Here is a 23494-nt window from a genome sequence, read left to right as displayed (position 1 = left end):
TACGTATATAGTAAAAGAAACACATTCTCACTGACACCTACAGCTTAATTTAGAGTCACGAATTCACCTAACCTGCGTTTTGTTGCACTGTGGGAGGAAACCCACACAGGCACGAGGAGAACATGCAAACTCCACACAGACAGGAACCACACAGTGATCTCAATTATTTCTGTGATGTTTTCTTCCTTTATTTAAAAAAATGCACTTGATTTTGCTGATATGCCTTATGAAATTACCGTTTTTAACCTTTTTTTTTTTTTTTAACATTTTTGTCTGGCATTAAGCATCCTATAATATTCAACATAAAAAGGTCTAGAAATTATTGCTTTAAAAGAAATTAAAGAAATGGGTAAAAACAGACTCTGGGAGAATTTCTACAACCTTCAGTGACAAAGCATTGGATTATTTATTGATAACAGAATAGCTATTATCAGATGTCAAAATAAAACTTCCAAGCACTGGACTGCTCTCATCAGAGTTCAGAGAAAGATCTGCTCTTTGACAGCTGGTTGAAAAATTGCACGCATAGAAAGTCGTGTGCAGGGAGATCCGGGCGACTGCCTTTCAGTCGGGCTCAGAACCAGTCATATTCATCCGTCACACATTCATCTTATTCCCGCTTTTGTTGCAAAGGACTGCAGCCAGCACCTCTATTAGATTACAGTAATGCATAGGAAAATGTAGTCTTTAATCCTTTCACACAGGGCAGGCAGTTTTACTCACTAGCTGACAGAACTGACACATTTGTCTGCATAAAATCTTTGTAGTTAAAATTTTTGTGCTGATGTTGAATTCTATTCTGATCACAGACTTGCTGCTCTGCGTAATGATTTAAGTTAATGTAATATATCTTGATCCAGTATCTGTATTTTAATACTTAACACAACTACATGGTATATACTTAGCATTTATATTAGTGAGGATAATTCACTCAAATATTGTTATTGCTGTGGAGAATGTAGTGGTAGTCTGTAAGGTCTGAGCAGACATCATCGCTAGCATGAACAAAATATTGAAGTTCAAAAATTAACGAATCAGCAAACTTGGTAGGTGTATGTTACCTGCAACATATTGCTTTAATTGAGGTCAATTAACCTTTTGTTGTGCCTCTGCGTTGGCAATAGCCATAGCTGGAGGCTTTCTGTTTTTGGGCTGTTCGTCCGTCCATCCAATTCTTGTGAACGTGTGATATCTCAAAAACACTTTGAGGGAATTATTCCAAATTTGGCACAAACCTCCACTTGGACACAGAGATGAACTGGTTAGATTTTGTTTGTCATAGGTCAAAAGTCAAAGTCACGCTGACCTTGAATCTGTCTCAATTTTGGGAAGATTTCTAGAACGTCTTCAGGGAATTTCTTAAGATTTGGCACAAACATCTACTTGGACTCGATGATAAAATAATTAATTTTTTGGCTATAACTCAAGAATTTATACATAAACTATTCTGAAATTTCACACAAATGTCAAATAAAATAAAATGATGATTTGATGACACTTTATATCTAAACATACAGAAGTGAACTTCACTGTGACATCATGATGTTCTGCAGAAACACTTTTCTGGTCATTACTCTAGATCATATCTCAGGAATAGAAGTGGAGACGATCAGATTTTGAATTGGTGACACTTATCTTTGGTGTCCATCTTGAAACTGAGCTGATTGCATAGATCTTTTGTGCTGTTGGGCTTAAGATGTGTGTGAAGCATCAATGTTTTTGAATATGTTGCGTGTTTGCAGCAACATAAGGTAATATATTTGAAGTAGGACAGGGCAATATAAAGATATTATATGGTGTGGAGATATGAGACTATATATCGTTGTAGACTTTGGATATTGTTATAGATGAGGAATAAAGGGTGTTTTTCCCTGATTTAAATGTTCCATTACAGTGGAATTTTGTACTTTTCTTAACTTATCAGACAGTTCTCATTGTTTTAACACTTGCCTTTACCCACTCAGTCGTTATATCTACATTACTAATGATTATTGATTATAAATGTAATTGTGTTAATATTTTTCAGTATCAAGTCATTCCTACGGTATTACCACATCAAAGAGAGAAATGGTTAAAAAAGGAAAAAAAAGATGTAATGTTCGAAGTGCTTTTGAGGAGATTTAAAAATATTTAGATGTTGTGTATCGAGATATAGCCTAAAAATATTGCAATATAATTTTCAGCCCATATCGCCCAGCCCTGATTTGAAGTGCTGTCAACTGTCGTAGCCACATATGAGTCTGGACAGACATGGATTTATACTGTAACTGCAACTTTAGGGAGGAATACAACCTTAACTCTGTATCTCTAGTTTTAATCTAGTGCTCTTCTGTGTATTTACTCAATGATGCGTTCTGTCCGTGAACATATTTTGTTTAAACGACTGTCTTTGTTTGCCTAGACCTCATGCCATTCATTTACTTTAAACACTGAAGAAATGTCTTGAAGACCGAGTCAGAACTACACCCAGGCATTGCTCTCATTATTTTAAAGAAAATTAGATGAGAGAAGTCAAAAGTGGTACCTACAAAAATGGTAGCCTCCATTAAAGTTTGAGTCTTTCTGTACAATTAGAGTATACTTTACAGTACAGGACACACAGATTCGATGTCTTTGCTATACATAATGATGGCTCTGCGTTCCCCAGCTCCCTTTGCTTGTAAAAAGCTTGACCAACCAACCAAAAGCTTGTTTTCAATTGAACGACGTTTATCCACTTATTTACAGCACATCTCCAATCTGACACATTTTTAGGCCTCCCACAGGCACCCGGGGTTTCAAGGCACTCATTCCTATGGTACAATTAGCAACCCACAGAACTGTATAATGGTGTCCAGAAACACAAGATGGAGCACAGCATGACTCCTACATGCCCATATGCTAGCTGACAGCATTTTATGCCACCTTTCATGCTGCAGTGTATTTCCCATTACCCAGCTGGCGAGTCCAAATGTCCTCAGCAGCATGCTCAGGATGAATATGTTAATGCACTACATCAGGATTATAATATAGCTTTGTGATTATTAGTCTTTTGCAAATTACTTGAGCATAATATTAACTTTATGGTGGCTATTTGGTCCATTCACAGAGAGGTGTTTTGCCGACTTACATCTTAGATCTGTCTACTTTATGGCAAGCAGAACATGAATTAACTGAGCATAGAATCAATATATTTTGAGCTGGTAGTTTGTCTGACTTGTTTACCTGTGTGCAGAAGAAAAAATCTTCTTTAAGCTATTACATAGACACAGTTATGAGGATAAGAGCCAAATGTACCAAATCTGGTCAACAGAGAGTTCTGAAGAGAATTATAAATGTAGTCTCAAAGCTGCACCAATCAACATTTTTATTTTAACAACAGTTCAGAAGATAATGTGTAATGTGAAAGGTGTTGCTCATGAAGAAATATTATTTTTTCAAATTTGCGTTTCTCCATAGCCTCATAATGTCCTCAACATTAGCTCAATGTTTTAATTTTATGGGCGGCGGCTTATTGATTTAATAAATCTGCTAATCTTTAGGCTCTGCTAAGAGTCTACACACAACTATATATCAGCCTTAAAACAGTGTGTGCACAACCGTTTGCTAACATATTCACCAGGTCAGCTATAAAAGGGGAATAATATGTAAAGGTTGTGTTTACAGCTTGTTAAGTGGCCAAAAATCAGTCAAGATTTAAATCTTTTATTACAATGAATCATCCATTTAGAGGTGAGGAACAATGGCAATGTATTTTTATTTCTAAATATACATAGATAATATACATATCACTTATATAGATATATTGCTCATACACATGCACAAGTGTAAACACAAAACAAACAAAGCAACTGTGTAACCAATAATAGTATCTCCCAAAGAGCTTCTTCATGTCAGAATCTGCAGATACTCAATGTATTAAAGGACTTTAGAACCGGGGACATGAAAAGCAATCAGGACGTCCCTACTTCTTTTAACTTCTATGCAATTATAATATTTCCAAGGACTGAATGCAGCTTAAGCATGTCTGATAAAGCAAGGTCTGTATGATTGAAGCGCCGACATTTCTTTGAAGTTTCTTGAGGGACCCTCTTTTTTTAATGGGACTCTGACTAGCAGCAAGCAGGGGCAAACTTTGAATCATGCTTCCTCCCTGAAGGCAATTAACAGTTTGACCTGATTTCCTGTTCTTTGAAACTGAAGTTCAGGATGTGGTCAGGAAGACGACACAGAATACAGATATCAGCAATTGCAAATAATTATAAATGAATAGGAGTTGTATTCGCAAAAACATTAGATAAGATTAATTAGAATTTCATACTTTGACTGTAAGATAGTGAAGCCTTTGTTATCCATTTAGAAATCCCCTTTGTGTGCTTTTTAGATAATGTCATTAAAACCGCAGGAATAAAGGAAAAGTTAAAACCATTCACACCCTGCCGTCCCATTACAATACAATTTTAGGCTTTAAGCTCACACACTTTCCTAGAAGTTTAACAGCACAAGGTGCTTTAATTTTCAGATTGGACGTGTTACAAATAACCCATGCGAAGGAGTGTAAGAGCGTTGGCCTATACTATAATTACTGTTGCATTGGACCGACCACACAACACTAAACTGCACTGTGACAAGAAGTAAAATAAGAGCCAAGGTGACAGATGGAAGGGATTTTGGAGCAATTAGAGTGAGTAGAGCAGAGAGGATATGATTCAGTAGGGAGGATGTGATATGAGGCGGTGAAAAGATTAGTTTTCAGACTGCATTAGAGGAGTGACACAGTTTTATTTGCAGGCGCTGTGCTGTATTTTACTTTAGGGTTAATATTTACCTTGCAGCTTTCTCTGCTCTCTGTACTCGGTAACCTTGCGGTGCCCCTTCTCCTATCTGACTGGTCTGAGGCCTCTTATGGTTCACCTTGGACCCAACTTAGAAATATCATTAGTCAAAAGAGACAGGGATAATAAACACTTATGCCACCCAAATGCTCTCTGAATTCCCATGAGTATATACAACTCAAAACATTGAAGGCATGCTCTACTTTTTGTCATCAACTAACTGGTATTTGCTTTGCCTCCAACAGTTATTTACTATCTAAGCTATAATTAATGAGCTTGCATACCTTCATTTGTGAATGCATATTTAACGCTTTGAAACCTGAGCAAATTAGTTTGATTTCTTTCAAAAACATGAGAATAAAGCAATGAGCAACGTAAGATATGACTCAAAAATTAGCCCAAAAAGTTACAAAAAAAACCCCCTGAAAACAAGATAAACGATTAAAAGTAAAAACAAACAAACAAGAAAATGACCTAAAACGTTGTGAAAATGAAAAAAAATACATGCATTTATTTTATATTTTTTATAAGACATAATTTTATACGTAAAAATTGTAGGTAATTTTCTTTTCACCTTTTTAGATTCAGAAATACTTTATTGATCCCCTGGGGGAAATTATGGTCCATTACAGTCACTCTGATGCCAGCATAGAGAATTATCACAAGTAGAAGTAAGAACCAGCACAGGTACATAAAAATAGAAAATAGAAAATCAGTAAGAGTGAACAATAAGGACAGTTAAATATTTAAAATAAAGTATGTATAGTATGTTGATTATGTAGGTGTGTAAAATATATATGTATGTAAGCCGTACACATCACAATATTTTATATTTTACTAATTTCTTGCAATTTGCAAGGCATTTCTTACAAATGGGCCATTGCTTTTTCCCCTCATTTTTTCGAAACCAATTTGCTCAGGTTTAAAATGGTCAAATTGCTTATTGCAGAAAAACTGATGTCAATCCAAGCTTCAAAGGGTTAAACAAAAAAGACTTGTGTGATAACTGACAAATGTGATTACAAGTACAGATGTGTCCACTGGACTTGAATCTTCTTCTTTTTTAAATCTAATTTCTTTCTTCCTGTGTTTTCAGCTGAAGGAGTGCCCCAGGTGTTTTACTTTGGGCCCTGTGGGAAATACAACGCCATGGTTCTGGAGCTGCTGGGCCCGAGTCTAGAGGACCTCTTTGACCTTTGTGACAGGACCTTTTCGCTGAAGACCGTCTTAATGATAGCCATTCAGCTGGTGAGTTCAAAGCTTTATATGATCCATTCAGTTGTTTTAAAAATAGCTTCTACTAACTTATTGTGACTGATGAAACACTTCCTGCTCCAGCATATGTTTCACAGTAAAAGCACCCCAGGGTTTTGAAAGGATTCTGCCCCCTGAATCACTCGATAGGTTCTAATGTGAAACAGATGGAGGAACTGCGACAAAAAAATCTAAACACCTAGTCTACTGTCCAGATATTTGCGGGAGCTTTCAAACAAATTTTTCTCAGCAGATGGTGTTTACTCAGGTGACAATATGATTAAAAGCTCTGGAAAAATCTAGTGATACCTAGTTCACATTACACAACTTTGATTTTCCACTGTGCGACAGTTTTCGGAGCTCCTTGACAAAAGCCCCAGATCAGAGGCAAATCATCAGCTCAGCTCTTGTAAAGTGGCGCTTAAGCAGTATGTGTGAACTGTTCAGGACATAAGCCCAAAGGTTTGCTGATGCATTGCAGATGCTCCCCAGATATTTAGCAGGCTTAATATCTGGACCTGTTGGGGAGCCACAGCCGATGAGAGTGGTTGTGGGAGGGAACACCTTAGGGGGAGGGGGAGCTTTCCCACCAGAATAAGTGCAACAAGCGAGGTTTTAAAACATATGTAAACCCGCAAAATACTGCATTCCCACTGCCAGTGAACACACCGCATGAGTCTGCCTTTCTGTCAGCTTTTGTGTGTGTCTGTGTGTGTGTGTGTGTCTGTCTGTCTGTCTGTCTGTCTGTCTGTCTGTCTGTGTCAGTGTCTGACAAAGAATAAGTAGACAGCAGCAGGAACAGAAGTCTTTAAAAACATCTCAGTGATTTTTTCTCTTTATATATCTCTTACTTATTCAGTCTCTATTTTAAACTTAGTGCATACTAACTTGAAATGGTGTTTTAGTGCTAATTAGGAGAAGATGGAGGGTAATTAGTGACAGTGCGTCATTGCATCTCACAGGTTAAAGAGCTGAAATCAGCACGTTCACCTGGGTGTTGTATTCCCATCAGTGCTGATCGGAGCCGGAGGCAAAAAAAACCTGTGTCTACTGCAGAGTCATTTGACGCAGGTGTTAATGCCGATCGTACGCATTCACATTGCATTAAAAAGCCAGATGTTTGCAGGTGTTTTTTTCTGCAGTGGGAATGAGACTTATGTGTTGCATTTGCGGTATAGATTAAAGCTGTTGTTGCCAGATTTGCAGGGTGTACAAGGTTTTCCACACATTTCTTTACTTGTGCGGGCCTGCCAAAATTAAAACATCTGTGCCACATTTTGACTTTTGATGTTTGGATCTGGACTTTCGTCAGGAGCACCAAATATATGTACAGTTCGGTTATTCATTGCATATCACTCTAAAAGCACAGAGCGTACTCTGGGCACAGATGAAGCAGCTGAAACCGGATGCAGTCAAAGTTAAACTTAACTGCTGATTATGCTGGGTCTAAAAGTCTGCATTTCTCGCCTCTGCAGCAGCTGTTCCTCTCATTGAAGTGTTCTGATCAGCTATGACCAGATCACCAGATCAATTATCAACCCCACGACTCAAACTCCTCAAACTGCTGCTGAGGAAGAAAATAACTCATGTAGAGTTCTGCCGGGGCTGCGTTCACTGACCCACAAACACGTCCACATTTAAAGAGGAGACACAGATTGGTAAAAAGGGACACACACACACTCCAAGATGGAGCATATGTTTTTTGGTGATGGAAGGTAGATCTTGTAATTTGTTGCACTTTGTTGCCAATCAGTCATGTCGTATGAAAACGACAACATCAAGACTCCCAATGACAAGTTAGAACGTTGTATGGCGTGAACTGTACAGTGATCTAACAACTTTGTAAGTCATGTAGTGTGAACTAGGAAGAAGTGGACCAAGAGTTTAAAAAACTGTCACATTTTTTTCAAGGTTAAGAATAAACTTTCATGCCAAGATGGAGCACATGTTGTGTTTCCAGCTAATAGAAGAAGTGGCAAATTAAAATGTCAAAGGAAAGCTAAATTTGGTATAATATGCATAAAATGGGAAATTAGACGATTTAAGTCGATTTTTTACACTTGTTTAACATACTGGATGTCTCCGAAAGCCTAGTATAAAATATTGTACTGCTTGAATAAGATACTTAAATACCTGTTTTTCAGTGTTTCAGCAATCAGCCTGACAAATTATACACTATTTTATTCACACTAAGTCCTGCCTGCAGAGGGCCCTGGAGCACTGGTACCCACCAGTGCCGAATCTGCAAATTAGCAATCTGTCAGTTTGTACGTACTGTTGGTCAGAGTCAGGTAGACTGTCAGAAAGAGCAAAGCCATCACTGAATCTCATTAAGTTTGAGCAGCTCAGAGGGTGGTTTTACTCAGAGTTTTTGGTGCCTCAGACATCTCAAAATTTCTAGCATTTCATTTTGTCAGCACAAAATCTGCACTGCTCTGTAATTCAGATAGCCCCTGCAAATTCTGAGGAAACCTACAAAACAGCACAACATAAGCATGATGTTGCAGAACAGAGAGTTGCTAAAGCAGCTAATCTCTCCTCTGTGTTTATCACGTAGGTCTTCCTCTTTATTTTTTGGCACAAGTGAGCGATCCCACAATAAGTGCTGTGAGCTTGTACTTCTACACAAGCTCTTTTTTTTTTTTTTTTGATCAGCTTAAAGAAAAGAGTGTTTCAGTATCCCACAAGATCAAACCCATGTACAGGATCTTATTACTCACACCATTACTTATGTTCCCATTGTGTTTTAGCTGTTCTTACAAATCTCTTTCTGGCAGGAAACTGCTCTGAGCAGTTGGTTAAGATTTACATCCATAAACATATTGTCATTCTGATTCCTAATTGCTAGCACTTTCAGAGTCCTAATTCCCAGCAGGATGGTTTTGCATCTCAGTGGCTTGAAATTCTGGCTCAACATCAACAGAGGCTTTTGTTGTGTGATAGTAATTGATCACTGTGGTAGCTGTGCAGCAAAGTGCTTAGGCAGTTAGTCAATTAATGATTGGTCAATCAGCATAAATTAATTGACTGTTTTCTAAATGATTCTTCACTTAACAGGTAAAAATACTTAGGTTGCAGCTTTTTTGCATTAGGAGGTAAGGGTTACTTCCACTTTGGTTATATAACAATCTAAATGATAATTGCTTCACCAGTTGTTTTATACTGTTCTAAAGGCTGTTTAAAAGCAGATAAGGCTCTGGTTTGTCTGATTGGCACATCTGGTTGATGCCATCAAATGTGCATTAGCAGTGTTTTCCACAAACGCAGCGCAGGTGAACTCTTTCAGCTTTTTTTTTCCTCAGCAGCAGTTGCAGGGTGGATAATTTATCTTTTGGCGCGGTCAGTGCTGACCAGAACAATGAATGTGATGAGGAGCTGTGGCAGAGAGCGTGAAAGTATAACTTTCAGACCTGGTGCAATGAACGGTTAAGTGTCACATCACTGTGCCTGATTGTCTGCTGCTCTGTCTGTGCCCAGAGTATGTGCTGTGCTCCGAGAGGTGCAGTTAATAACCAAATAGTATATATATTCCGATAAAATCAATACATGATGGCATGTTTTTTTATTTTGATAAAATAAATACATGTTAGCAGATGTTTTAACTTTGGCGGGCACAAGTAGTGCTAGTGTTATCTTTGTTTCCATGGGGGAAAAAAAACACATGGGGTCTGACTAATAACTGGAAAAAATCAGTCATGTCAGTAGACTCCTGTGTCATGAAACCTAGTTTACTACTCCAGCAAGTAGGCCGAACCTAACAACCTAGCAATAGAGATGATTTCAAATAAGAAATATTATGCTTTAATCCATATTTGTTGCGCTTAGCCTTTCAAAAAAATTTTTTGGGAAATTGCAGTGTTGCTGTTCTAAATATGTGGTTTACAGATCAGATTGCCTGGTTGGATCTACGTGTTGTTTAATGTGTAATAATGCTGACATCAAGTCCTCAGTCAATACTGTATCACAATGTTTATGAGAAGACTGACATATTGCAGCAGTCAACTTTCATTAAAATGTCACTTTTGAGTAATTTTGACATCTTGATTCCTGTTTTGCTGAGTCTGGATGGGTTTGCGATTATGTTCCTTTTTGCTGACTCGGCTGTATTCCTCTTCGCCAGATTTCTCGAATGGAGTACGTGCACTCTAAAAACCTCATCTATAGAGATGTAAAACCTGAAAACTTTCTCATCGGACGACAAGGGAACAAAAAGGAACACATCATCCACATCATCGACTTTGGTCTTGCCAAAGAGTACATCGATCCCGAGACCAAAAAACACATTCCATACAGGGAGCATAAGAGCTTGACCGGCACTGCCCGATATATGTCCATCAATACACATTTAGGCAAAGGTGAGATCAGTTTCAAAGTTTGTGTTTCTGTTTTGGTTCTGAAGTGTTCTGACATTCTTATTATGTAATGTTGTTTGATGCTTATATTCTTGAAGTTTCTCAGTGAAATGTTGTCACATCCATTGATATAGAGCAAAGCCGGCGAGACGACCTGGAGGCCTTAGGCCACATGTTCATGTATTTCCTGCGTGGGAGTCTACCATGGCAAGGACTGAAGGTATGCCAAGTACATGGAAGTGGTACAACATCCTTTTTTATACTATGTAGAAAAACATTCATTAATAAAATAGCATCTTGGGGCTGACATGATTTCATGACAGTCTGCAACCTTAAAATCATGATCTGATCATCACATCAGTATCATTGTTTAATGTGCAGTTTTGCATCCATATTTGTTATTATTACTAGTGACAGATTGTAAATATAAAGTTTTCAGTTATCAGTGATTTCTTCTCCACTTCAGTCCTAACTGAGTATTAAACAATATGGCTACAGCCAAAGAGAAATAAGTAGTGATGGTATGATTTAGATATTAACGGTCACTTTGTGTAATCCAGTGAACTGTACAGTCAGGATTTAAGATTTTTTTCTGACCAGTCAGTACAAAGATATACGATTTATATTAAAGGGGAACAATGTCCATGTTCAAAATTAATAATTGTCAAATAAAATCATAAAAATAAAAAAAAATTAATACCTGTATCTCTATGGTCCAAGGTCGTCCAAAAATGTTACTAAAAATAAACAAATGTCTCCCAAATGGAATAAAAATGGAAAAATGGACATTGACAGCACCTAGGACTATGTTCTCAGTGTTTGGGTACATTTTTTTTACTCTAGAAATTACAACACTATGACAGAATAAAGCTCATTTGGGGATGAATAAGAAAACAAACCTGTGGGTCCATGAAATCAGGCTCCCATTAATTGTCTGTTGGGCAGCTGCAGACTTTAAACCCTGTAACATCACAAGATTGAGACTCTTCTCTAGTTTCTGGCTTTGAGAAACTAGAGAACACAAATATTGATGAAACTTTCCTAGGCCATAAAAATAACATTTGCAATCTAAGAATGTGTTTTGATATAATTCTGATTGATGCTTGTTCGACTGCAGAACCGTTTCATATGTATCTTTCTATTTTAATACTCCTGAAGGCCGACACGTTGAAAGAACGATACCAGAAAATTGGAGACACAAAACGAAACACTCCCATCGAGGTCCTCTGTGAAAACTTCCCAGGTATTCATTCTGATGATGTGATCTATCTGTAATGTACTTACAGATCAGACTCTAAAGCTTTGAATCATTACATAGAGATTGGCTGTGATTTGACCTTTTTTTACAAGACTTTTTCAAATAAGGTGTTTTAGAATTTCAGCCCACTCCATGTTTAGAATTATAGTATCTACTGTATGTTGAAGGGTAAAACATCATTTAATTCTTTAAATTTGTTTAATTCAGAGGAGATGGCCACCTACCTGCGATATGTGAGACGGTTGGACTTCTTTGAAAAGCCTGACTATGAATATCTGCGGACTCTGTTCACTGAACTGTTTGAGCGAAAAGGATACACCTTTGACTACACTTACGACTGGGTTGGCAGGCAGATAGTAAGTGACCCACATAGTGACAGATGCATTTTAAGTCGGCCAATGACTTTTAGCAAGCTGCTCTACTGCACAGCATTTAACCGATGATTATTCCTCTCAGCCCACACCAGTGGGGTCTGTCCATATAGACTCTGGAGCCTCTGCTGTGACGAGAGAGAGCCATCCTCACAGAGACCGGCCATCACAGCACCCACCAATCAGAAATCAGGTACGTACTTTTCATTACAGTCGGACATTTTTATATAAGGTACACACCCACCCACCCCCGCTTGCAGAGATATCCACAAAGCATTAATCTCCGGTTTAACCCTTAATAAACTTGACCTGTAAATAAGGGAACCTGTTAGACAACATTATGAACAACTCTGGATTCTTCAGTTATATCAAGACCTCGTCATTATTACCAATCAAAGCTAATCTGCCTTTTAAGTTTTTAAGATTTTATGAAAGCTATTATTTCTAGAGATGCGCCAATTGATCAACTGGTGACCGGAATCAGCTGATTTTAAGCTTTAATGACTATAACCGGTGACCGTCCACTCAGTCTCAGACATAACCGATCCGATGCTGATGAAACATACATGCAGTAGCCACACAGTGGTTCACGTCGCACACACAGCACCACAGACAAGAACTGCTGCTGCAACCTGTTCTCATTCCCTCCTAGTGACTTTATTTCTAAAAGGCAGCTAGCGACACATTTAGTGACTTATACAGCACATTGGGGAGAAGTTGTAATATTTCCTCATGCATTATGCTCGGAGTAATTGTAGTGATCGGCTCTTCTGCCAATTTATCTTTAGTTCAATTTTATTTACATATTACATATGGAGCACTTTTTATTTTGAGTTTGAGTGAGAGAAGGTCATGTAATCTAGTGCAGATTTGTCAAAAATGTAAAAAATATTTAACAGTCAATTTTTATTGTGAACATACAATTGAATTTTCCATTAAAGAAAAAAAATTGAAATAGAATCGGCAGGTCTGACCTTTAAATGTTGACTAAGAAAATTGCAATAAGTTCATCTTTAATTATCTCTTTTGATAGATTGAGTGTTAAGTATTTGTTTTGTTGTTGTTTTTTTTTAAGAAGATGACAAATATTACAGACCGGAAACTGAAATGAGTTCCACTGATTGACAGCAGCCCACAAGGATGAGGATAACTGAGATAATTCTTTAGAAACATACACATACTTTACTACATTGAAGTGGAATAGTGAAGGAGGAATTATTTGATTTCTTTGAAAAACCATCAGAAAATATGCTGTGGTTGTCAGTGCAGGTGTGTTTTATTAGTGGTTTTCTGGCCTGCATCTCCCAGGGACTACAGTTCACCCTTGCACATGTTTTAGTTTCAGAGCAATGGTGCAAAGGCTCCATATAAGGTTTGGGGGGATAAAGTCATTTGAATGTTTCTGCCAATTACAGACATTTTTCAGTGAGCTGAATATTCTCTACATTTTGTTGTACTGTTGTATAAATACTTTGAATACTGTTGTTAATTGCATTTATAAGGACAGCTAGTCAAACAAATGACTTGTTTCACAGAAAAAAAATACTTAAAACATTTTTAAAACCTTGTTCAATGATTTAGGTTTAATTTGTGTTATTTAAGTGTAATGAGATTGAGGCCAAAGCTTACCTCCGTTTGGCTTCAGGCTCATTAGTTTCTGGTTCAGTTCTTTGGCTGAAGCCTTGCTTTGATTTTGATTCACTTTTTTTATTTTGTTACATTTTTTTTCTTCTTCATTTCTCATGCTGCTTTGCATGGTACCTGGCCTCGCACATCCATCTTTCCTAATGCAATTATTCCATCACCACCCCAACCCTCTCCCATCGCACCTCCCCCCAATCCCACTTCCCCTCCCATCACCGACGCCCCCGACTCCTGAGCAGACAGCGGTCTCAGATCGACGAGGAGCATGGGAGGTGCAGCCCACACGCCAAGCAAACTCCTCCTATCTGACCTCCCACCTGGCAGCGGACAGGCACGGGGGCTCAGTGCAGGTATACACCCCTCACCTGATCAACCACAGCCCCCACCTGATCTCTATGGAGTCAGATCTGTCTCATAGGATGTAATACAGAATAATGTTTCAAGTTAAAAACCTAATAATATTCAGGTGTGTCATTTGAATATTTTGAGCCAGCTTTTAAAGAAACATTGGCATGTGCAAATTCTGATTCATTTGGCACATGGCATTTTTGGTTCCTGTTAAGAAAGGGTTAGAAAGGTTATTTAGATTTTTTTTTTAAACATGGATCCTATATACCCAAGTGTATAAGTGACTAATTGGAACAGCAATTTTTGAAATTGGTGCAGTATTGAGCAAGACAGCTCCAGCCGACGATGATGAAACAGACGACAATGTAGCCACTCAGGGCAACGTGCACCCTGTATCTACGTCCCTAAAAGTGGTTGCTTTTGTTACTGACAGGCTCAGATTCCTATTCTGAGTGTCTAACAACATTATGGGAAGGATCCCAAGAGTAAGATCCTTTTGTTTGACCAGAAACAGCCGTGAAATTGCCATTGCTTAACCAACCAGACTCCAACAAATAAACGGTATATATACGGCATATTGACGGTATGATTTTAGCATTAATAGAGCGAGCATATTTTCACATCGCAAAGGGTCAATTTCAACCAAAGCAAAGTTAATGATATTTGGAACAGTGTAAAGACAAACCAAGACAGCAGGGAGTTGTATTTAGTTTCTGTCAACAATAAATGAAGTTGGTTTTATGATGATAAAATTATTATTTAAATGGAGTGTGCTGGGTTTAGCAATTGCAATTTCAGTGCTGTTTCTGGTAAAGCATAAAAGATTTTACTCTTTGACTTATAGGTCTGTCTCTGTAGGGCTTTTTGACATAATGTTGTCAGACTTACAACAATCTTAGCCAATCAGTGGCAAAAAACAAGCACTTTTAATAGATGTAAATTGACGGGGCGCAAATGCCCCTAGTGGTTACATTGCAGCCTTTTTTTGCAGCTGTTGGCTGCAGCGCTCTCGGTCAGTGCTGGACCAATTTCAATAAATGTTGTTCTCACTATAAACTTTGTAACAAAAACATGGGAAAATGTATTTAATTTACTGCAATTCACATAATTCCAAATAATTGTATTTGCTGAATGTTATTGGTATTTCTGAAAGCAGTTGCCATTTCTGGTTTACAAGTAAATGAACAATAGTAGATAACAAACATTTTACCAGGACACAACATTTATTTTGTATTTCAGCCTGAGAGTGAGACAGATCTGTAACCATGTACCTCCCCCACCCCTTTTACCCCTGGCTGGGAAATGTTATTTTTCTGCACCACCATAAGCATGTCATCTGGTGCCACCCACCCCAGATGGTGAAAATGTGATTTAGCTTTACGAACAGCAGCCCTGGTTGATCTCAGATCTTACAACTCTTCATGGCACTCAGACATTCCTTGCAAGATCAAGAAGCCTCTTGCATGGCAGGGTGACCTGGCTTAGCCGGCTAAGTGCATGCTCTTTAGTCATAAAGGGTCATTATGTTAAAAAGAACATCCTGGTGTAATTTTGACTACTTGCCATTACCCAAGCTTGTCTCTGTAACAAGCTCTGTTTGTATAGGTGTGTACAGTGTGGGCTTTAGTAGATCTCTGGCTATTCTACTAAACACTATTGACTGCCATTCATGTTAAAACAGTGTGGAGACTTGTACTTTGCCGCACATCAGTAGATATTTCAGCCATGTAGGTTCACTTAGGCAATTTCTCCTGGTTGTTTTTTTATTGGTAGAAACATGTTTTTAAGCTCAGATTGGACTCTCAGTGCAGGATGAGTCATGTAAAGGTAGAGAAAATGATTCATTGTGCAAGATGATGGCTGTAAGATTAACTGAGGGAGCAGAGCTAATGACAGCGAGCTTAGTTATTATACTGTTAAGGCTCCTTTATACTGTCCTCATACCTCCATGCATCTTGGCATAGACACATCCACTACTTGGCAGTAGAGGGCAGACACAAAAGTTTCTGACAACAGTAAGCATGGCGACAATGTGGAAGGTTGTAATAATATACCTTTAAACAGAGGCAGCGATGTAGATGGCTGTGGTCTGTTAAATACATTGCAACATGGGAACAAATAATTTCTTCATTATATAACCGTTTTGTTCCATTGGGCCATTTTTAAAATGTCTTTGTGGTATCGTACAGAAGTATCTTGCTTGACCACTACACTGCCGCCACAATTTCTATTGGTATTTCTCCATTTTGTCCGCTTCAATAAGCTTTAAGAAAACTGGCACAGGTCAAATGACATGAATGCAGAGTACGTTCAGAAGGCTCCCTCTATGTCCCTATACCTATCCAATGTTGAGCATAAATGAGTCCTTAGCTTACGAATCATCATTAGCTATAAGTTTCACTCTGTTTTATGAGGTTATATGAAGGTGGCTGAAATAGTTACATTTCTGTATACAATAGAATGATTATTGGCTCTTTATGGATCTCCATGCAAACATATGTACAGTTTATCTTTTGAAACATTTCCTGAAACTCTTTAATGTGTGGGGCCACCCAGAAAAACAGATTCTAACACTGTTGGGGATATCATGATGGAGAATTGGCAGATAATGAAGAAGGCAATCCCAAACACAATGCTGTGCATAAGGACCAAAGAAAAACAAATGTCATTTGCATTCACTTCTCTACATATAAAAATGTATATATTTTTATGTTAGCTCATTAAATAACATTGAGTCAAACCCACAGACAGTGGTGGTCTGTAGGACTTCTAAATTATGCCGCACACAGACATTGTGGTTGACTGACGGTCAGAACACAGAAAAGCCAGCTTGCAGTCGCTCCAGTACCTCTGCCAGTCATGTGACCCTCAAAACAAAGGTCTCATATATCTGTGCAAAGTCTAATTATTTGCTTGGATCCAGACCTTTGAGTCCACCCTCTCAACTGAGTTCGAGTTGACTGAAGATCGAAACGGAGTGTAAAAAGTTAACCATTCTGTCTGATATCAGGCAAATAAACTATGTTAGTTGCAGTAATTTGAATGAAACTAAGCAAGTTATTTCAACAATTTACAGCAGTTTTATCTCCAGGAAAATTGTCTACACTGTTGCATCATGACTGGAATTGAATGATATCAGGACAGCAGAGATTAACAAAGGTGAACACTGTACACGCCTGTGCACCCAAAATACACATTTTTACAAAAAATATAATGCCTTTTTTCTACAGGTGAATGGGACAACCATCAGTAGTTTATGTTTGAATACTGTAATTTTATATTTGTCTGTCGGTGGTTGTTTGTTTGATGTCTAGCTGTGCATTTATGTCTTTCTTTTCTGAAAAAGGTTTATGTTAGGTTTCTTCTATACTGTATTACAGGCTAGAAAGTGGATTTTAAAAGCTGTATAATTAGGTTTGACACATTTAAAAAGAAGTAAGCTTGAAGTTTGTTCTGTACAATTTAGACTGATAGTGGTGGAACTGCAGCAAAGCTACACCAAATTAAAACACCCCAGATTAGCAGATTATTGGAATTATTAATGTCAGCTATAGTTACTGGCAAGAATCGTTCTTCGCACGCAAGAAGAGCGGGATTTGTTTTGGACAAAGCTAACACACTGCGAGCCAGACTATCTGCTAACAAGTAATTTATGGGTGGAGATAAAGATTTTGCAGTTTTTGCACCATCCCACTGCATAATTTTCATGGTTCTCCACCCATCTCTTGTTGCCATTTTGGACTAACTTTCAAGTTTTCCAATTTTTCTTGAAATGGCTGTGACAGTATTAAAGGGAGACACACTGATCACAATCAGGGTAGCTATGGATACAAGATACAAGCAAGAAAAAAAAGTAGTTAACACATGCTGATGTGCTTTGTGTGTTATTGATGATTTCTGCCGTGCTCCATAGAAGAGGCAATGGTGGTAAAGCAACATTCATACATTAGTTTTTATCCAGAGAGACTCTCCATCACAGCAGGACCGGTTTGTCACAGTGATTCAAGCCAACGTCTTAACTGTTTTTTTGAAGTAACACCCATCTGTGCCACAGGTGGTCAGCTCGACCAACGGAGAGCTGAACGCAGACGATCCACTGGCAGCTCATTCCAACGCTCCCATTACAGCTCAGGCAGAGGTGGAAGTGGTCGACGAGGCCAAGTATGTGTCATACACCCGCCACACCTCTCCTCCATGTCCATCTGTCGCTTCCTTTCTCTCCCGCTCTTCCTCTCTCTGTCTCTCTCTCTCACCACTTTATGCTATGCTGTTGAATCGTGGCAGCCCCCAGCTGTCATCCTGCTCCTGCCCCTCGTATCTTCTGTCTGACTGTGTGGAGTTTTGATCCTGACTGCTGCCTGTCGCCATGCTGTTCCCTCAATTAGATTTTTTTTTAAAAAAAAAAAAAAGAAAGAAAGCAAATGTCGATTAACTTCTCAGTCAGAGCTAATTCAGCTTCTCTGCCTGTAGTCTGCCCGAGCTGTTGACCCCTAACACAGCTAGCAGCCATTGAGGATTTTATATCCTAACAGCTTGACCATCTGAAAGAAACACGGCACTGTTGTTCAACCTGAACATCATGTCTTTAACAGTTCCAGTAATGATCAATGCAGTGCAGATCCCGTCAGCGTATTAATGTAGCAGCCAGATCTCACCAGATTGTCCATGTGGCAACTTAGTCACATGGACAAAGATTATGCACATGATATCATCGTATCCGTCACTTCTGTTTCTCTTTGAGAGTCAAACGTGGAGAAAAAACATGGTAACCACTGTCATTAGCACTGGTTTCATTCAGTTCATCTTGGAGCTGGTAGCACCAGCTAAACGACTACTGGTGTTAGTCCTCAGTGCCAGCAGCTGGAGTGATGCCATGCTGCATGGCTGGCCGCCCACTGTGATAAAACTGCGCTGCTGGCTGAATGTCACGAGGTTCAGCTGACTGAGAAGAGCTCTTTTGAGACGCACAACTCTCTAAGACAAAAATATATATATTTATATATATGAATGGAGAAAATAAGCACTTTGCAGATAAAATTAGAGGCTCTTTGTGTTTTGATAAAAGTACAAACAACACACATGAGAGTGAAACGTGACTCCAAAATATAGAGATTTAGTTAAAAGCTACAAAGTACTGAGAGCTATGCATACTGAGACATTTAAAAATGGTGCTTGTCGCTAACACAATCACATTTATATTGAGCCAATCATTTAATTCTAAGGTTCAGCTTGGATTTAAAGAAGGAGACCGCCCTGGTCGGGTCCGAGTCAGTAGCACCACAATAGCGCGGGTCAGCCCAGTTATTCACTGGTGCAAGGCTGTGGTAGAAATATTTCTTATTATGGTGCAGCCAAGATTGACTTTACCAGGCCTCATAACAACCGCTTTTTAAAGGAAATGTGAGGCGTCACTGGCAGTGTTGTCATAACTAAATAGAAAGATGCAGGAATGAGTCCTAAACTGCGAAAATCAGTTGGCATTTTAGCACTCCTGGGTCCCTCATCTCAAAGGTGATAGGTTTTTTGAACTGGTTTTTGGTTAGATGCCTGATGTAAGATCTGTGGTTAACACAAGCTTAAGATATTTTCACATTTTGTCCTGTGGTGTAAAATACATCAGTAAATACCCCACCCTTAATGTTTTTAAGCATTCATGAGTCCTAACAAAGAGAGTTGCTAACAAATGGCTAAGTGAAACTATAGAACATCATTATGCCACACACGGCTTTACAACCTCGATGTGGTGAGTTTAAAGTCACATCACTGTGGTGTACTTCATTTATAGCCTAACGTAGTATTTATGCTTCAAAAATGATTAAAGTGGTAGTCATTTGTGAAAGTTATGTTGCAGAATATATCATGTATGTATCATAAACGTTTGTTTGCCACAGAGGTTTTTCTCTGCAATAATTCAAAATCCAGTGGAAAATCCTATAGGCTTTTGAGGAGGGAACCAGGGCGCCCCCTGGGCCGAACTACAGAAAAATGTCAACCCTGCCTCACCCCATAATATGTACTACTTAACACTTTTTTTCTCAGTAAATACTAGGTGTAGAAGTATGCCGCAACTGGCAAATGAACAATTAAAACAGCAGAACATTTCTTTTATTCAAACAAATGTGTTTGTGTTCAGTTGTGTGTTTAATTACAAAGTTTCCACAAAATAAGTAAGCTGATTTTAACTTGAAAGTCAGTGCTGAATAATTATTCCACCAAGCAGGTAATGTATGGTCACTTATCATTGGGTCAGCTGAGTATTTTAAATGGGGAAAATTATTCTAAAAGCAAAATATTAGCACAGTTAACTCCATTTCCCCCCTAAAGTAGACTGTAGATTTCATCCATTAGCATTGTAATATATTATGGTTATCATGATGTGATAATGTGTATCACAATGCATTTTGTATGCCTTGACATGAAACGGCTATCAGTGAATTTATTTTCAGTTCAGCTCTCTTTGAGTCATTATGAAACATATCAGGGATTTTACTTCCCATCTTTCCCACCAGAGTTTTTATCAAAGCTGCTGTAAAAGATGATTCTCCTCTGCTGAGGCTCCTCATGAATCTCCCAGAGGTTCATTCACTTTAATCTGCGATCGTTTCTATTTCTACCGAGATGACGGGCCTCTTCCTCCTGTTGTCTCCATTCACACTATTGTTTGATATGATGATTGGCGTGTTCGCTGCCAGTCTCTTTGATACCTCGTCAGACGAGCTGATGTGTGATATAAGAACATGAAGTAATGAATGCAAATCCTGCATCTGATGCAATTTAATTAATGTTTTGCATATGAGGGAATATCGGGTTCCCATGGTGAATTAATGCCACATGTATTGTTGGCTCTTTCATCTTTTTATTAGCATTCATGGGCAGAAATTTGCTTCTTACTGTTGAACAATAAATAATTTTCAGTCTGTGCAGGATCAGGTTAAATGTACTTTGAATTGTGGCTAATATTAGTGATGTTATAATCTACAGTTGTTAAAATTCTTATATACATTTATGCGTCCTCCATCTGACTTCTAGATTATACAGTAGAAACAGTACACTGCATTTAGATCTTTATTTACTTTAAATTACCAAACATCCAAATATGTGAATATTTTTTAAATCACTCCTTCATTTACAAAGGCTTTACTGTTATACTTAATGTATATTTTGACCTTGTTAAGCATATTTGTGGAAGTTTTTTTTTTGGCTTGTGATGCCACAATGACTTCCTGTTTACATAACTGATTGCTTTTTTATTGGACAGTATTAACAGATATTTCCTAGCAAATGATTTGCACGACTGAAGTCTTTATGAGCGGAGGCATTTAAAGCGTTACTTTAGTATTTTTAATAGACCTTTTTTCAGATATTTCAGTGACTACTGTGAACAGCAATTTTTTAAATTGGTCCAGTATTGAGTGAGAGGGTCGCATTTGGCGGCTGCAAAACAGGCTGCAGTGTAACCGCTCCAGGCATTTGTGCACCCTGTCACCTTATATTCACTAAAGGTGCTTGTTTTTGCCACAGACAGGCTCAGATTGTTCTCTCCCTCTGACTCAATACCGAACCAATTTTAAAAATTGTTGTTTCTATTAGTCACTTAGACACAAGAACATAATAGGGTTCAGTTTGAAAAGTATTGAAATGCCCCTTTAAACTTGGCGTAATCGTTTAAAAAATAGTTATAAGGGATTTAACACAGAAAATTAGTGAATATTTGGAAAAGTTCGGTCAACCAAATCCTGCACTTATTTCCATTATTTTGGGTGTTTTCAAAGAAACTGGATCATAATCAACTGATTTTTTTAGGAAGCAGACAAAGTAATTTTTAAAACAGGATTTTTAAACGCACATTTTTATTGCAAATGTAGCCTACATTACACCACATACTCTGATACTGCAGCATCCCTCATAACCAGGAATTCAGCGAGAAATAATCGACCCAAATGAACGTTGCTCCTGCTCTCTGCTAAACACAGGAGCTGCAGATTAGATGTTCTGTAACCTTTTCTGTAATCTTTTCTCCTTTAACCTTTTCAAACGTTCCCTCTCCGTGTCCACTGGCGTCCTGTTGGTGTGTTCGTGTGCATGTTTTGTGTGGCATGTGCCCAGTCCCATCATCTTGGTCTTGCTGTATTAATCTATCTTTCTTTTCTCTTTACACTCTTTCCTCTCTCTTCTTCTGTAGCTGCGTGAAAATGCTCAACCTGTGGTGAGTCCCTCTCTGCTCGTCCACATCAGACTCATGGGACAGGGAGTGGACCAGCCTAGGCTGGGGCCCAGTGGAGTTATCGTTTACAGTTTTTAACTAGACTCTCACTGGAGCAATAGTGCCATAAACTCCTGAGAACACTGTCTACTATGTGAAAAACACTCTGCTTTTTTCTGCCTTTTTTCCACCACTGCTCGAGGTTAAGTGACAAATGAGTAAATAATTCTGTAAACAGTGCTGCCTTGTAGGCAGGCAGCTTAAAACTCGATGTCACATCAGGGCAGAAAGAATAAACAAGAAGTGCTTTGATAAAAGCTAACTAAGGCCCTGTCTACGCATATATGGGTATTTTTAAAAAAACTGATATTTTCCCCTTTGGTTTTACAAATTATTTCTGTCCACACGACCATTATTTTACACTGTCGCCATACTAGAGCGCAAAAACAGTCCCAAATACTTTGGCTGTCTTTAGCAGTCTAACCTCAGCACAAAGGTATCAAATTGTATAGGCTAACATTACTTTTTCCAAAACACCAACTGTACATCTCAACACTGTTGATTCCCAATCCAATTTTACGATTAATAAAGTTCGTAAAAGAAGGAAGTCTCCCTCTGAAAATTGGTTTGACTGGTCTTGATCCAAAACTGTCATTTTTGGTGAACATGAAACCTCAGCGCTGAAGTGGAGAAAAAACATGGGGTGCAGCAGGTGACTTTTTTCATCCATGAAGTAGTGCAGCAATACCATGTAAAAAGGGATATTTTGCCAATTTTAAATGAGCTTTGTAGCAAAACAGTGTGAGTCGTATGTGTAGATAAACTGTGGTTAACTTCCCTCCCTCTAACCAGTGCCTAAATAATGCAGAGAAAAAGACACCGAGGCCAAAAATACAGAGATCACTGATCAAACATACACCAAGATTATGTTACTGCATTGCCTATTTCTCACCTCAAATGTTTTCAGGAACTGTAGTACAAGATTGTTACCAGTTGGCCGCCATTATGTCACATGGACGAGGTTCGCATTATGTCACCCATCAGAAGGAGCGTTTATTGCATTGTTATAATTGTAGGTTTTCTGCCTCTTGAGCAAAAGCGAATGCCACCGTCCTTTTTGCTTTTTTCTCTGGTCATGAAGCTCCAATTAGTATTTGCGTCTTTCTAATGCACAACAGCCTAGTTTTATGAGAGGATCCTCTTTATGTCGGTGAAATGCTTCTTTATGGTGTAAAGTAATCATTCTGCAG

The 23494-nt window shown here is 38.4% G+C and overlaps 1 protein-coding gene across 4 annotated transcripts in view; it reads left to right on the top strand.

The window, feature by feature from the left end:
* Nucleotides 1-23494, top strand: part of csnk1g1 (casein kinase 1, gamma 1) — a 50664-nt gene that overhangs the window by 19672 nt on the left and 7498 nt on the right. Inside the window, exons 5-13 of one of the 4 annotated variants that reach the window (XM_088074130.1) lie at nucleotides 5911-6062; nucleotides 10189-10423; nucleotides 10555-10640; nucleotides 11579-11663; nucleotides 11886-12034; nucleotides 12135-12242; nucleotides 13933-14043; nucleotides 18096-18202; nucleotides 22224-22247. In XM_088074130.1, coding sequence (XP_087930256.1) covers nucleotides 5911-6062; nucleotides 10189-10423; nucleotides 10555-10640; nucleotides 11579-11663; nucleotides 11886-12034; nucleotides 12135-12242; nucleotides 13933-14043; nucleotides 18096-18202; nucleotides 22224-22247 — 1057 coding nt within the window. The remainder of the gene's footprint in view (nucleotides 1-5910; nucleotides 6063-10188; nucleotides 10424-10554; nucleotides 10641-11578; nucleotides 11664-11885; nucleotides 12035-12134; nucleotides 12243-13932; nucleotides 14044-18095; nucleotides 18203-22223; nucleotides 22248-23494) is intronic. The other 3 variants (XM_088074228.1, XM_042491199.2, XM_042491208.2) reach the window with 3 other exon arrangements.

Source organism: Plectropomus leopardus, chromosome 1 (assembly GCF_026936395.1).
Source record: "Plectropomus leopardus strain MGB_pleo_1.0 chromosome 1, ASM2693639v1, whole genome shotgun sequence".
In the NCBI taxonomy this organism is placed as follows: domain Eukaryota; kingdom Metazoa; phylum Chordata; class Actinopteri; order Perciformes; family Serranidae; genus Plectropomus; species Plectropomus leopardus.
The sequence above is the reverse complement of the archived record's forward strand: the minus strand, read 5'-3'. Positions and strand labels throughout refer to the sequence as shown.